The sequence below is a fragment of the Manis pentadactyla genome, chromosome 1 (assembly GCF_030020395.1).
Source record: "Manis pentadactyla isolate mManPen7 chromosome 1, mManPen7.hap1, whole genome shotgun sequence".
Classification (NCBI taxonomy): Eukaryota; Metazoa; Chordata; class Mammalia; order Pholidota; family Manidae; genus Manis; species Manis pentadactyla.
The window spans coordinates 85960469-85977409 of record NC_080019.1 but is presented as its reverse complement, the minus strand read 5'-3'; the positions used below and the strand labels follow the sequence as shown (position 1 = coordinate 85977409).

General features: G+C 35.0%; 1 protein-coding gene across 22 annotated transcripts in view; it reads right to left on the bottom strand.

Moving 5' to 3' along the window:
- The window catches only part of MBNL1 (muscleblind like splicing regulator 1), a 202393-nt gene that overhangs the window by 102130 nt on the left and 83322 nt on the right, over nt 1–16941 (bottom strand). For 3 of the 22 annotated variants that reach the window (XM_057499328.1, XM_057499331.1, XM_057499335.1), the window contains exon 2: nt 16279–16398. The exons of 14 other annotated variants lie outside the window; for them this stretch is intronic. In XM_057499328.1, coding sequence (XP_057355311.1) covers nt 16279–16284 — 6 coding nt within the window. In that variant the 5' untranslated portion in view covers nt 16285–16398. Of the gene's footprint in view, nt 1–12846; nt 14025–16278; nt 16399–16941 lie in introns of all 22 variants that reach the window. 5 more of the 22 variants (XM_057499340.1, XM_057499347.1, XM_057499351.1 and 2 more) reach the window with 4 other exon arrangements.

The following is a 16941-nucleotide window of genomic DNA, read 5'->3' as shown; positions in this document are numbered from 1 at the left end:
ATTAGGATCTCTTGGGATACACTCTTCTTCAGGAACATAATACACTACAACAAGGATCCAGTAAATAGCTGTGGTAGTTATGTTTTACATTTGAATTCACACGGGAGGTGGGGGGCGTTTACTCTTCCCCATCCACTCATCCCATCACGCCCATTAAGAATAGGAAAAAAAAAAAGACAAAGGAAACCACAGAGGCTTGGTCAGTTTCTATGCACGGTTTTCTCTGTGCAGGAACCCACAGAGGCTACCTTTCCCGCCTCTGTTGGTGCCATGTAACTAATTCCAGCCCAGAGACCCTGAGTATAAACAGTGGTTTAACTTCTGAGAAGAGATGCTGAGAAGCCAATGTCCTTCCCTGATATCTCTGTCAAGCTTCAGCTACCTCAGAAGTCATATGTTGAAGAAAAATGTAGCCAACTTAGAGCCCTAAATTTCTGGACGAAGCACGACACCTTCGTCCAGGAATAAATCTTTGCTGGGATAAGCCACTGAAATTGGGATTTTTTTGTTAGCCACAGACTAACCTGAGACACTCAAAATAAAGATAATATACATACATATCAGACATGTTTTAAATATGTATAAGCATTTATTTAAAAAAAGGGAAGAGTTATTTACTGCAAGGGCTATTTCTATATTTTTGTAAACTATTCATTACAAACTAGACTTAAAACTAATTTATTTAATGACATAAAAACACAATCCAATAATCCACGCACTTTCCTAACAAACAGGATAAAACCTAGCTTAATGTCCAAAACAAAACAGTTATTCTTGCATGCAATTATTTAAGTGGCACTGAGCACTTTTACAATGGTGCTAACCAGGCCACATCCAGAGCTGAGGGTCACCGTCCTGGCTGCATCGCAGAGGACCCAAATCAGTAAACAGTACAACAGGAACCAGTGTGGGGAGCTACAGGGCTATCTCCCACAGCCCAGCCTGGGAAATGTAAAGACTAAGGGAGGCTCCCCAGAGGAACTGCTGCTGGTATTGAGTCCAGAAGACAGATGGGTAGTTGTTAATTAAGAAAACAAGGGAAGGGTTTTCTGAGGAGATAGAATGACAAGAAGGCATGAGTGGAGACAGTGAGATAAGTGTAAAAAACTCCAGGAGGCTGGAGAGGAGAGTCTAGACTGAAGAGTGGTTTGAGGTGCCCTAGATAGGCCAAGGCAAGCTCATGCTTCAATATAAAATTTCAGTGCAATTAAAGGACCTTCTCATGCTCTCCCGGGCACTCCCAGTAGAAGATTAAGGTGTATGTACAACTGTCCAATAGTCAGGAACAGTCATGTTTTAAATCATTTTGGAAAATAATAATGAAATCAAGAAAAAAATGAATAAATGAAAGTTGCCATGGGCCATATTTATTCATTTGGATATATTGTCTCACTTTTCAGTTTTTCTATCTCTACTTATTTTAAAGAGAAATAAAACAAACTATTTCCAGGAGGAATAAAATCAAGACACTTACATTACAAACTTTATAGCTTTACATAATTTAGGAATTTTAACAATAAGAGATTTCACTTTTAGTATAATAGAGGGTCTAAAACCATGAAAATGGTAGCCAGTTCATAATCTTTCTGGGTCTAAGGAGCTCTACTTTAAAAAAAAAAAGGATCATGGATTATTTATGTAAAAGGTAAAAAAATGTGGATTAGTAGCAACCATAAAGTAAATAGTAACATACTATAAAAAACAGACACATATTTACTATATGTTTCTAAATGGAACCTTTCATTTTTCACTTTTGCTTAGAATTATTTTTGCCAAGAAAAAATCAGAAAACATAATTAAACTATTCTAATCAAGGAATTTGTGCCTAGAGTGTGGATCAGACAAAAGTTAAGGACATAAACTAATCTTATTTGGTTGATACAAACAGTGGTATAAACCACAGCATTTAGCAACTACTTGTTTTGCAAATTTTTGTCTTATAATTATTTGAATTATAGTTAAATATTGTAACTGGTTTTGAGAGTATCCACTTCTGAGTTCTAAGTTATGTTTTGATATGTTGTAAATTTTTTACCCAAAAAAAAAAAAAAGTCTGATACAATAACCTGTCTCATTCATTTGAAATTGAACATTTGTTTTTAAAAAACTTTTCAGGTTCACACAGGTAGTTAATTAGCCTTCAGCCTTGTACTACAGTCTGAGCTGCAAAACCTCTCCTAATAGCATGGGTTTTGGGGGTTACAAAAACACATTAGGGATCACATGAAAAGGCAGCTCAGTAAGTAATGTATATGCATGGGTAACACATGTTTCCCACCCTCACAAAATTTCTAGTGTTGGGGTGGGGCTGTAAGCCAAGAAAAGTTAAGCTAAAGGATTTAAAAAGTAATAACAAAGGAGTGTGGACACAAGGCAGTGAGTGAGCCATCCAGACAACAAAGATGGAACTGAAGGTACAGAGGAGGTGATGTCAGGGAGAGTAACCTCCTTCAGTCTGACTCCCAGAAGTTCAGTTGCCCTCTTTGCAAGGTCAAACTCTCTACCAACCTTTTTTTACCCTTTCTCAGCGTCCCTGGTATATAGGATCTTCTATTATTCCTACTATAATGAATTCTCATTCTTTTCCTCTCCACTGACCCTGTACTTTGTTTTAGTGGGAAAAAACATGCTTTCACTGAAGGAATACCTACACTCTTCTACAACAATCTTTTCTTTGCTGAATTCCAGCTGACACCCATTTCTCTTTTTATTGCTGAATTTCTTTTTGAGTTGTCTGAACTTGCTGAGTTCTCATACATATCTTGCAACTACTACTGACTCATCTTCTTGGAATCTGGTTTGCAATGAGGATTCTACCTCCTCCTTCCCAATTCTACTCAAATTGCTTTCTCAAAGGTTACTGGTGTCCTTTTAACTGCCAGAGTCAGCATCCTTTCCTCACATCTTATCCTCTCTGTGGCTCCTGGAACCATTAACTACTTCCTCTTCTCTTTTGCTGTGCTTGATAATGCACCATTCTCCTTTGCCTACTATGTATTAATCTGCTTTGTTCTCTGCCACTTTGACTTCTCTCCTTTCTGCCTGCTGATTACAGAGATGCACTAAGATTTGTCTTTATATCCCTTCTTCTTACTGTACATTCTTTCTCTGAATATAACACAGCATTATGCCATTAAAAGCACTAAAAGTTCTATGTGAATAACTTTCAGATGCATTTCCTGTAAATTCAGCCATCCCTAACCAAATCAGTTACCTGTTACCTGCTTATTCTCCCTAGGAAAAAAGAGAACACATCAGTTCTAACAACTATATTTCTCATCTTGGCAAATGAAAACATCTTATCCTTAATTATCCAAACTACAAACCTCAAGGTCATTTGCAGCTAACTTTCTTAGCTATAAATTGAGAAAGGAGTGATCAGTGATGCAATTTGAAACATTTACTGTGCATAACTTTTAAGTACTAATTTTTTTCAAAGCATAGTATCAATTTTCTTGAAATATCTGAGTGGGCTATGTAATTTTATTTTTCAAGATGGACTACTATGAAAAATAGAAACTAAATGATTTCCTATTATTAAGATGACTAATAGATTAGTCAGAAATGATATTCAGCTTTTATAGTTCGGTGATTTCCTCTATGCTTTGTAGAGATAGTAAAAACTTACTGCAGTAAAGCTCAGATAAAATCAAAACCTAGTATTCTGGTAATCAGTTCATTCCGAAGTCCAAGCTACCATTCTTCTTTTTTTCAAATTTTTTAACATGTCATAGGTATAATGATGCATTCAGCAATTCATTTATAAAATAGTAAGAAATAATTATTTTGAATAAAGCGACAAATGTTTGCATTTTTCCTAAATGTTGTTTATGTACTTTTTCAAACTATGAAACAAGACCCTGTAACACAAGTCAAAAACGAGCTCAAGAAGTTGGTACCAAGATAAATAAATGCAGCAGCTAGAAATAATTACATAGTAAGCCCTGAAGAATTGTTATTCAAGTATTTTCAAATGTCTACAGTGTGTTTACATAAGTCCTCTATTTAGCACAAGGGACACATTCCTGGGGAATGAGCCCCATGAGAGGGCACCATAGCCAGTACTTAGTATCAAGTGACCTTGCTTCTGTCAGCAAAGGCTTTTCCTTTCTCTTCAAATTCCCACCTCAGTTTATTTCTGCAATCTTTCCATTCCCAGCCTATAGGAAGGTTTATTATGCTCTCCACAATGTCCCAAGACTTCCAATAAGTCTTAATTTCATTCTGATACCTAACCTGTTTCCTGAAAACTTTTTCTCCAGCAGTTAAAAACCTGCCATGACAGTGTCATACCCAGTGCTCTTCTTTTCTACAGCAAAGACAGCTACCTGTGTAAAAATATGTAGTGTGCTTGCTATTCCTTTAGTAACAATTACCCAAATGAAAACTGAAATAGAAAACACTAAATTCTTATAAACAACTGTAATTTTCTGAATCCATTTCTATTTATTTTATTTAGGATATGATTACAAGGATCAATGTTTATTTTTAGAACAGTAGTAACTACCCTTTTGCTTATGATTTGTGTTTTCTCATCTACTGATTCCCAAACGCTCTATGAAAGTAGGTAATCAAACCTACATAAACAATATCTTATAACCTAAAAGGTTCTCAGCCTACTTTAACAACTGGCTATTATCACAAGAGAAGATGAAAATTTCACCCAATTTCTTTTGATGAATTATTTGTAGTACTTTGAAATAAGTACTATTTCCTAAAAATAACAGACATGAAGAAGAATGAGTTACCACTAAGCTTATCCATTCATTCATCCACTCACTCACTCTGATTTTCACTAATATACTCATTTATTCAATAAGTACAAATTGGCTTACCCAGCTGTTTGAGGAAATAATATGCTTTGCTGATGCAGCAAATTTTATGTTCTCCAGTATTTGTTAAAAGTACATTTTCTTTTTAAGGGAAGATACTTGTTTTCTGTACCTTATCTTTCTTCCCGTAATATTCACTTTCTCTCTTGTAAAATTCTTTTGGGCAACAGAAATCAGCCTCAACATTGTTTTAAATACAATCTTGACTTTTACAAATTATGACTTATCTTAAAGGAAAAGAAGAGTTTGGACTCTTTTCCACCCATGCCACTCTTCTAAATAGATCAACATTTATACCACCAATTATATTATAAAAGCAGTAATTATACTTTCAATTTTACTATTCATGAGAGCAATATATATGTGTATCAATATCAGGCAGGACTCAGGAAAAGATTGACTTCTCATAGTATACTTTTAAACTTGCATTTATATTGCTTTTCAGATAAATGAATTACTCCACAAACAAGATAAAGTAGAATTTACACAAGGTGCTGTGCAATACATTATCTCTGTTAGATTTTATTCAGTTCCAGGAAGATAGAATGGTGGGTATGCTTCCAAGGGCAGACACACAAAGTAACATTGTGATTAAATAGGGACCTATCACAAGAAATTAAATAACTGAGTCAAAGTCCACTGCTTTGTTTACAGTGTTCTTAAATGTTTTTTGTCTTATTATAAACCTGCTGACTTCCATCAAAAATGACAAAAAAATTATCAATCTCGAGTAGGAACTGACCTGATTCCATAAGAACTGGTATAACTGAGTTACAGGTAGAAAATGGACTACTTGCCAGCTTAAACATGGATCTAGTTTTAAAATATCTTTGAAATAGGACATTATAACTTTAATTAAAGGACAATTTTAACTCAATCTGAGGCTCTGTTATTAAAAATAAAGTGCCAATTCCACTACTATTTTTTAAATAATCAACTTTATTTTTCAATCTGTTACTTTTCAAAACACTAAATAATTTTGGCTCTATAATGAACCTAAAATCAAACTTTCCTCTGAGTTGAGATGTCCTTAAAGGGGTCTTTTTCCATGCAGAAATTTTAATATAGTACAGTTAGGTACTCCACTCCTTTATTCTACGAGAGTTAGTAAATGTTTGCAAATATGTCAGCACAGTTCCAAATTATAATTACATAAAACAAAGTATAAGCTTGATCCCTCAATCCTAGACTTTGAAAATATAATAAATATAGACTATTTTCTTAAAGTGATTTTGTTTAGGAATTTTAATGTGAGACCTAAGACAGAATGTCACCTCAACTACTGCAATAATTGGGATGTGAGGCGTTTCCAGAGAGGAAGTCAAAAGTGGTGACAATTACCAAACATTATTCATTTCACTTATAACATTTTTTTTCTTAGCACTGACATTTTTTTTTCCAAAAAATTCTCTTCAGGGAGAGATCCTACTGATTTTATTTGTACCACTGCCTCTTAGTTTTTAAAAGGGTGAAACAGAACAGATTAAGGTGCCAATAATACATGTGGGGAAAAGGCTGGGAGGAGATAAAAAAGTACTCAGGTATCCAAGTTATTTCATGTATAAAGGATTTTATAAGCTTAACTTGTTAGTTAGTACATAATGCTTCAATGATATCTCAAACTTAGTACCTAATTAAAAATTGTATGATGAATTGCTAAAATAAACTAAAAGCAGACATTAGGAAATAAGAAAACAAAAAAAACACACTACTAAGGTATTTCCTCACAGAACTGGTATGCTAGATCCATACATAATTCAGAGATGCCCAGCCATAAAAGTTAACTATTAAAGAGGATTGTAAAGAGCTAATATCATGCAATTCCTGTTCTAGTATAAATCTTTTATGGTAAAAACAAAAGTGTGTGTATGTGTGTGTGTGAGTGCTTCCATCTCTATGAATGTTTGTGTGTACAGAGGGAGAGAGTATTTAGAGGGGACAGCAAGAGAAAGAAAAGGAGGGTAAGTTCACTGAAACACTGGAAATAAAAGCACAAAAGGGCCTTACTTTCTACACAATTAGATACATGCATTAATTTTCCCATTTTCAGATTCAATTATAATTTAATAATACTGATAATTTTTCCATTTTTGCATTCAATGTTTTGTGCACCTTCATATCAATGTGTTTTTCAAAGTAAAATCTCAAAAATTTATGTTTAACAACTTAGCACTTGACAAGAGTTTGTTCTGGGGATATTCTGGAAAATTCCACACTATAATATAGAAGCACTACAGCAACATATGGTCTTTTTCAAATTAAGGAGACACAAATGTTCATAGAAACATTTGGTTTGATTTTAACTCTCAGCTGAAGTTTTCTAAACAACTGTCCTTCAGGTGCCAGCACACAGTATCCTGGGTTTGAATACAAGGAGCTAATGTGTCTGGCTTAAATATAGCATGGAAAGTTATTGGAATATCTGTTTTGATTACCTAAAAACACCTTGATGGCAACTTAAGTATCAACATAAACTGTTAAGTTTAATGCTAAGCATAGTAAATTTTCTTTGTTCTTTTTTTAGTATGCTTTATGTTTTTAATACAGACTTTGATCGAAAGATGCTTTCTTCTTGCTATTTTGGGGAATACATATCAAAAGAGAAGTAAAATTTATAATTAAAAAAAAACTCAAAAGTTTTACCAATCATCCCCCATAAATATTTCAGCTTTTGGAATTACACTCTGACTTACCACATCACCTGTGTAAGATCTTCATTTTATGTTCATGTATTACAAATCACAGTTTTATAATATTATGTATTTAATACCATATTTTGATAACTTCTTTATAGAAGGGTATATATATACATCAATGACATATTTACAGCTACATTTTTTCTCAAGTCTCTGGCACCAAAATTGAGTTTTTAATGCCAGCAACATCACTTTCAACTGCATGCAAAATTAATGTAAATGGATTCCAATAGCTTTTGGTTCTTTAAATATGTCCTCTGTTTGAGAAATCTTATAAACAATTTCTACATTCATTAGTGAAGCTACATTGACAGTTTCAATTCTGCCAGATCCCTAAACAAGACATCATAAAGATTCTATGTATATTTGGCTCCCTTGCCCACCCTTAGGATCTGCCTTAACCCTTCCTTCTGTCCCTGAGGGAGCTCCAGGAATCTCATGCTTTCTGAACTGCAGCCTCGCTTTCCAATCCCTTTGGTGGTCATGATATCCTTAAATGAGTTCTTTTGTTCCATTTTTTGGAATTTATACTGTTTAATTTAATTATCAAGCATGCACTGAGTGTCCACCATTTTCCAGACCCTGTGAGAGACATTGCAAATAAATAAAATAAACATCCCTGATCTCAGTGAGTTGAAAATCCAGTAATAATGGCAGACATCTAAGCAGCAAGAATTCAAGAAGTCCCTGCTCTGACTAACATTCAAGGCTAACCCTTGATACTCAGCTGAGGCCAGTTAACTCACTGTCTCCATGACTTGAGCCTCAGCTGCTGGTTTGGGTTCTGCTTCAAAAGACAACACAAGAATGCTAAGTCTACCATTTGCTTAACCAGGATTATCCCCACCATCCTGTGACCCTGATATCTGCCCAGACTGATAGAAGTTCACCCATCTTCCCGATGGTACAAACACTCATACCAGGGTCAAGTCCCATCTTTGATGTCTGTTTCCTCCTTTCTCCACTGGCCTCCACCAAGGTAAAATAGCCTTGACAGGGAAAGCATATAGGTTCTTGGGAGAATGGACGACCATTATTCACCATATCCACCTATCCATCTCTAAAGACCCTATCCATCTCTCAAACTCCATGGGTTCCTGATTTTCATGAACCATGCATTTCATTCTGTGAACCTATCAATTATTAATAAAAGTCATTTACTGGAGGAGCTCTTTAGTTTATACTATAGTTTATATCATTTACTCACCACAATAACCCAATATAATAGGTACTATTATTAGCGTCATAGATAAAGAAACAAGGGAGGTTACATAACTTACCTAATACCACACAATTGGTAAGCAATGAGACCGGAATTCCAATCCTTGGAAGCCTTACTTCCAGAGTTTTCCCTAAACCACTACACTATGTTACTCTCCCCATCAGCACACATGACATAGTGATTTATTCATCATAAAAGGAATCGGTAGGTATGAGAGGCCATTATCAGAGCTCAGTGGCAGGAGGAGCTTTGACTCTCTGGTTCCTGTTGTCATCGCTGGTGCTTGTGGAAAGTGCGTGTTTGTATGTGTTCTCATTTAGTTTTCCAGTCAGACAGTCTTGGGTCTGAATTCTGACTGAATCACTTTCTAGTTGGGTGACCTTGGAAAAATTACATAATAACATCAACAATTGATTGGTCATTTTCTATATGCTGGCCACTGTGCTAAGTGCTTGGCATCCACTGTCTCATTAAATTAAATCTTCACAAAAACCTTTGACAAGGAGATAATATTAATAATTTTGGAGTGGGTGGGACCATGAATGATAGACAATACTAAGTACCCCTTCCAAGGTCAAGGAGCCAGTGAGTAAACTGTAGCCCAGGTGGGAGGCGGGTTAGAGAGAAACCTGTTGGCACTATGCCATGAGAAAGTCTAGGACTGAGCTGGGAAACTAGCACTCATCACCACGGGTTACAATTAGGAAGGTCCTCTGAGGAGAGACACGGGAGCCGTACACCCCGGGTTTGAATTCCCGTGTCCAGCTGTGATACCTTGGGCACAGGTTATTTAACTACTCTTGGCCTCAGTCTCCTCATTCAACAAAAGTAAAATAATAACAATGCATATCTCAAGGTGTTTTCCTTAAGAATAAATGAGATAATTATTGTAATGGTAATAAAGGAGCAGATAATAAAAAGTAAAGAGATTTTAATTTTGAATAATTCTGGTTCAGGAAGCCTTTATTTCCACACAACAAAATGAATAATGATTCATTATATGCAATAATGACTCAAAATATTTCTGTATAATATTTTATTTTTGGAATATTTCATTTTTGAAGTGTAAAACTCTCCTAAGCATAAATAATTTCAGTATCTGGGCTCATCCCTAGACCAAATGCAGATTGTTCTTTTATTTGTGTCCTACATGGAATGTCTAACAAGGCTGAGAACTTTTATTTGTTACAATAAAGGAAACATATCATAAAAGGCTTAACACTTGACATTTCTCAATTATCTATTATAAATATTCTGCTCAGCCCACGAGTCTGGACAGCTCTCATACTCTCCAAGATGGGACAAGGAACAGACAGGAAACAGGAAAGAGTGGAAATGGAGAGGTATGCACCTTAAGGGTTGAATGATGGCACAAATGTTCATGGAACATTACAACTGGACTAAGACTTTATTTCAAGAACTACCCTAAGACTTCAAAGGCTTCCAGTGAATAACTACTTTGTATTTTTACTGAAATAAGTGTTATAATTACTATACCAAATATATTTCAACAATTTTTTAACCTGGACTTTCTAAAAAGAGAATTCAGAGTTTACATTCTTAGTTTTGCACACTTTTTCTCATAAGTCCACCTTGGGTCTTCAGTCCATCTTAGACATCATGTAAGAGAACAAGATTACAATTTTCTCTCTCAAAGAATCACATTAAAGGAGCATGGGCATGGCCCTATTAAATAATGGCAGGTATCCCATAAAGTCAGGGTGAATTTTGAATTTTAAGTAATAACTCTATCAAGCAATCAGAAAGCCTTTAATAAATATATCATTTCACATAAATATAATTACTATAGCACAAAATATGTGCATTCTTTCCATTTTTTTGCTATCAGAAATAAACAGACACATTTAAACATATGAGCTGAAGAGTTTTTCAATTCTGGAAACACTAGAAGTCAGTTAAAAATATTTACTTAGAAACAGAAAAGGAAATGCCTATATTTGCACATAAGTCTAATATTTTCAATTTTAGGAATTTAAATTTTCAGAAAATTGCCAAGTTTACAGGGTTATAAACTGCATAAATGGCATGTCAGAAGTTCTATACTCTCTTCAAACAGAAATATTTTACTGATTCTTATACTATACTTTTCCAAATCCCAAGACAATGAAAGTCACCCCAAACAGGGCAGAAATAAACAGAAATTCTAAAGGCCTCAATCAGCTATCCTGCAGAAGTAAGCCCATGATTATCAGCCATGCTCAGACACACCTGTAGAAAAAAGTCTCTTTAATTCCTAGTATCCACTGATTGCTCTGCAGGCATTGGCAAGATGGCCCCTCAAATGTATTGCAATTGCAATAAATAGCACTGCATAGAAGGAAGTGCAGTGGATTAGAATTCAGTGATTTGCACTCTGGTCGTGGCTCTAAGCTTATGAAATTTTGAATTATCTGTCCTCTGTTTCCTTATTTGTAAAAGGGTCATTCTATTATTTACTCAATTAATTTTCTATTCAGCTAGTTGCTAAGATCTTTATGGCATGGCTACTCTATGATACAATGTACCTTTTCTACACTTTAAAAAAGTAATCACTATACTCTATTACTGTATTGTGTCCTGCATATGTGAAGTGACTTTGTCCATAAAACATTAAATACAATGACTACAAATAATTCACTATGTTCTATTAAAAAGATTTTTAAGTAATTTCAGAGTTTTAAAGTAATTTTATAAATGTCCCTAATAAGTTCTCTCAGTCTATCTTAATATTTGGTTAAATCACTTAAAATTTATACACACACACACACACACACACACACACACACACACCTGTGTTGTGTGTACAGATAGATTAGATAGGTAGTTTTTTATTCCAGGGGACTGTAAGAATTCTAAATAAAAAAGAGGGAAATGCATTCAATAGACCAACCTGAGGATAATGCCAACTCCTAGCTTGAGACTGTGCCATACATTTTATAAAACTGTAAACTCATTATAAATGTTACAAATCAAAGCATTAAAGAACTATTAAAGGATCAACCTTATACTTAATTTTGTGCAGCTATTAGTAAACATCCTTCTTTCTCACTTTTAAAACCTCACTTACATTTTTGGTTATTGAAATGAAAAAAGTTTCAGTGTAATAGTAAGCTAATAGCCTTGATTCTAACTATAGGGAATCAATTAACAGATTAAATCCATATCAAAAGAAAACAAAGGGGAAAAAAAGAAGTCATGAATTAATAGAAGACACCAAATATCTAATATTAGAAGGGCATCTTAATAGCACTTCACAGATTAATGCTTACAAGTGGAGGCAGGGTAAGGAATAAAGGGTTATAAATAAACAGCTGCCACAAAAGCTATAATGTTGAAGAGCTGATTTGTGGTGTTCACTCCAAGATGCTGACTTCTCTCCCTGACCCCTCACACACATACACAAACACCCCACATACATCCTTCATCCAGGTTATTCACACCCATACTGATAGGTTTTATTTCAAAAAAAAATAGGGCCAAGGGAATAATTCCCTTTTTAAAAACTAAAAATAAAGCCTTGAAAGAAAAGAGTCTGCTCCACTTAGAATGCTAAGCAGTAATTTCTCACAAAGGACAATAATGTATCCTAGCACTACCACGATCTGAGCTGTTCTTCCTATTCCTCTTGAATTAATTATGGATTTAGGAATTGAAGTTTAAAGATTTGGAGATCTATTCACTTACTGTTTCTGTTTTTAAACATTAGCAGAAGGGTAAATAAAATATAGGCGTTTGGAAAAATAAATAATTTCTATTTTAACTTTTAATTCTCAACAAGGTTTCTTTTATTAGATACACAATGCAAATTGTGGAGGAAAAAAGTGCTACACAGATTCCAATTCAAAGAATGAAGAAAATATTTTTCAAAATCTATTCAATGTGCCAAGTTTAATATAAATAGAAATGTGATTATCACACCAAATTCTTAAAAGTAGTATTTGTAGTAAGCAATTTCCCCATCTAAGACCCATATTTTGGTTCTACCATCTAACAGAGTTCCCCAAGGATACTCTTTAGCTATTTAGGCTACATTAAATCCATAGCTGTAGGTTTTTTCTGCTTCTAGAACAGCTTCCTAGAGAAATTGGAATCTTACCTTTACATTTCTTCTGGAGAGGTTTCTTGGTGCTTTGAAAAGTCCTGAGGTCTATGTCAAACGGCCATTCTCTTGCTCCCAGTGTCTTAGGGGCTTGGAGAAATCCCAACACCTGCTGCTACCACTGAGTGTCGAGGCTAGGAAAGCTTCAGGGTTTTGACAGCAGGATCACTGAGCCACAGCCAAAGCTTGGGAAGCCTTAACAACTGAAAGCAGGTGTAGAAGGCAACATGGTACCCAGCACGGGGCTCAATTGTAGCAGCAGGGGGAGGAATATTCCCACCCTCACAAGGGTTTAGAGGCAGCCATCAGGGAACCCAAGGCTTTGCCAATGGACAGGGCCAAGGAAGTGGAGACATGACCACATAGCACAAGACCCTGGGGGAATGGGTACAACTAGCACAGAGCTCAGGTAGCGCTTGAAAAGAATCACCGAAATTCCCCAACAGAACACAAGAAGCAATGGCAAAGTGCAACAAAATACATGGAGATAGGCCATTCTAGCATCCCATAGGAAAGCCAAAACCACAGTTGAGGGGGGATATGGAGCTCTAGTTCTAGAAAGAAAAGTAAGGAAGACATATTATAGTATGCCTACTGTATCTGAGGTTAAAAATCTATTAAGTGACATAAAATCCCTAAACCCTTTCATTGTAACATTTATATTAAGATAAGGAAATTTACAAATACTAAAATTCATAGGGTGCTGATCTACAAGGCAACAGGGATTAAAAGGCAAAGTTGTCTGTTATTTGAGGAAATGAAAAGACAGAAAAAAGGTTAAACGGAGCTATTTTGAAATTGAGAAATAATTAAAATTGCTTTTTAAATTAAGTCAACAGGTTTGACCAAATACATCACCTTCTATTATGATCAGATGAGGGAGACTGAAGGAATTCAATGAGATAAGAGAATATGAAGAAAAAGCAGCAAGTGGAAAAGGAATATTCAGAATGAGAACAGGGAAGAAAGAAAAGGGAAAAAAGGAAAGAGGAGGAAGAAAGGAAAACTGAATTAATTTAGTAGTCTTTAGTGCATTGTCAGATAAACTCACTAGATTCTCCTGAATCTGGCTTCGCCGTGTTAAATTTTCCATGGAGATGCTTATAGCTTGTTAACCATTATTCACAGCTCTTCAACTGCTCACAAGCTCTCAGAAACTCTTGTTAAGGAGACCACTGAACATTAAATATTAAACAGTTACAAGAGATAGACCCTAAGATAATTTTGCTTTAATGAACTGGATAAAATCAAGTCAGAGACTAAATATAAATTCTGACAGAACTTTAATAATCCCTGATATGTATCAAAATAAAACTGATCAAGTTCATTTAGGATCTGTTTCTCAAGACTATAAGTAAATTAACCATGCATAGTATTTTATACTTGTTTTAGAATTAAATGAGAATAAATTCTACTGCTTGCTAGCAATTGTGTGTGTATAATTCGTGACTTCGGGTATCACACACACATATGTAAATAATGGTTTATATATAAATGTAATATATATATGGTTATGTTATATAATATATATTGGTATATGTGGTATGTAATGTCTAGGCAGCATTTTAAAATTGAGAATTTATAATGGAAGAAGATAAGGAATCTGAATTTCCCTTTAAAAATATTTTCATTTTATAAACAATGTTTATGTTTAGATATTGGATTGAGCTAAAAGTTAATTTTTTTTAACATAATCATGTCAACATGATAGGTTTTGATAAGGAAAGACTGAGTGAGCCACTACAGTAGAAGCCAAATGGAAGCTGCCTTTTTTTTTTAATATAACACCTGAACTTTAAATGAAATATAAAAAATTTTGTTTTTCTGACCTATGTCCTCAATCCCACTCATGAAAATCAGTCTCAACAAGCTAAACAACAAAAACCAAAACAAATAATGTGGAAGTGAATAAATGTTGTCAGTGTGAAATGGTAGAGTATATTCATTCATAAAGATCTTCAGATTATATGGTTATCAGGATTATTTTCAGTGGAAATAGGAAAAATCAGTACTGGCTTTTAAAAGTAAACGTTACACCTACTGAAGTATCTTACTGAAATAATAATATCAACTCATGTAAACCAGTGTTTCTCTGTTGTTAAGCATCACGAGAGAAATTTTTGACATATGTTCTCACAACTGTATCCCTGAACCTAGTTATCAGCCTTGCAGCACAGTAGGTGCTCAGTAAGTATTTATTGGCTGAATGGGGTGCCACACGGGAAAAGGCACCCTCAGAAAGCATGTTGCATATGGTAACTGCACTAGTAGGGGTGAGGATTTAATAATGTGCAACCGTTGAACCACTGTGTTGTATAGTTGAAACAAATATAATATTGTATATAAACTATACTTCAATAAAAAATAAACAAGCAAAACAAAACAAAACAAAACAAAGGCATGTGAGTGTGAGCAAGGTGAGAAGGGGGTTTTGGTCATAAGCATTTCTTAAAAGCTAGAGAAGTTAACAAGGTGTCAGCATGCATGATTTGTTGGGACTTTAATTATGCTACTGCAAATTCCTAAATAGAACCATCTACCTTTTATGGAATACCCAGTAATCATGGATTAATTTTTCTAGGAAAATATGGTCTACATCTTTATGGAAAACTTAATATTTCTGTATTCTAATCTTTTGATGAAAGAAACAAGTTATTAATTGGCACATATTTATGTCTGTTATAAATCACAAGGTAGAAGACATATACATGTATTTCAAATCCTATATCAGGCTTTGTCAAAACTGGCTTCTGCTTTGGGGAAAGAAATTTTTAGAGTGAGAAAGATTGAGAGAGCTTATTCAAATTATTCACTTTACTGATAAAGAAACTTGCTCAAGGAAACTACATTGTATCAGTGGATAAATACATTAGCAATGAAGTTTCTTTACTGCTAATGTCATCCATCTTGTGCAACTATCTAATATAACCAATATCTTACTAATTTGTTTACATAATTATCTTGAATTGAAAATAATATTCCTAGTAAGAATTATGCATATAAAATAATTTTGTAATTTAAAATCTTATACTCTACTGCTGTGAAAAAGGAGGTGACCATTTAGAATTGAAAGGAGCCATAATTTTTTTCATGAATGAGAAAGCCATTATTTTTTAATCACTGTGAAAAACAAGGGTAAAAATTAAACAATGACTGAGAACTGGGAAACTATGCTCCATATACTATGGTATCTAACAAACTTCAAGATTAGTATCTCCAAGTAGTAAAGCTGGGAATAAATACGAGCTTTACTTATGAAGCACATACAGGTCACCGCTCAGGTCACTCGTGTTCCTTCCTGAAGCAGCCTCTTGGTATTCAGACTATCGGAGGCCTTTTTCCCATGGACACCATCTCAGGCCCTGATAAAACAGGCCCACCGCAACGGTATCTGAGCAAACTGGCTCCCCATTTGCCTTATTCACTCACCAGCATCCATTAGCCAACTCCATGCTTTATCTTCAATAGATAAGATACGGCTTCTTCTCGCCATGGTGCCATGAGAAGGATCCGGAAGGTTCCCCTTACACAACACCTCCTGAGTGGCTGCTGCAGCACCGGGAGAAACAGACACGCTCGATCGGCCACCTTCCTTCCCAGCAGCACTAGCGGCAGCGGCAGAAGCTGGAGCGGACGTTCAGCCCCGCTCCCTGCAGGGCGCCAGCCAAGCGTTCTGGTTTCCCTGCGCCCACACAGTCTGCCCACACGTTTGCACCTTCCCACAGTGTCAAAACAGGTGTTCCTGTGATCATGCTTAAAAATCTGCTCCCCAAACAAGGTGATGAATATACTGTTACTAAGAAATCCTAAGTTTCTACATGGAAAACACGTTCTTAATTAAAGGTTTATGTTATTATAAAGAAGCCTTGATTTTTAGTTTTCATTTACCCTTCCACTAATAAGTAAGAATAGATTGCCCTAAAATTTCCCGTTAATGAAAGAAAGGATGTTACCATATAAAATAAATGCCATCGTGCAATTTTTGTCACTTATTTCCTAATACTCTATCTGCTTTCCTGGCACAGAATTACTTCTTGCAAATGCTGATGTTTTCATAATCTTTACAACACTCCTAACAGATCGAGAAATATC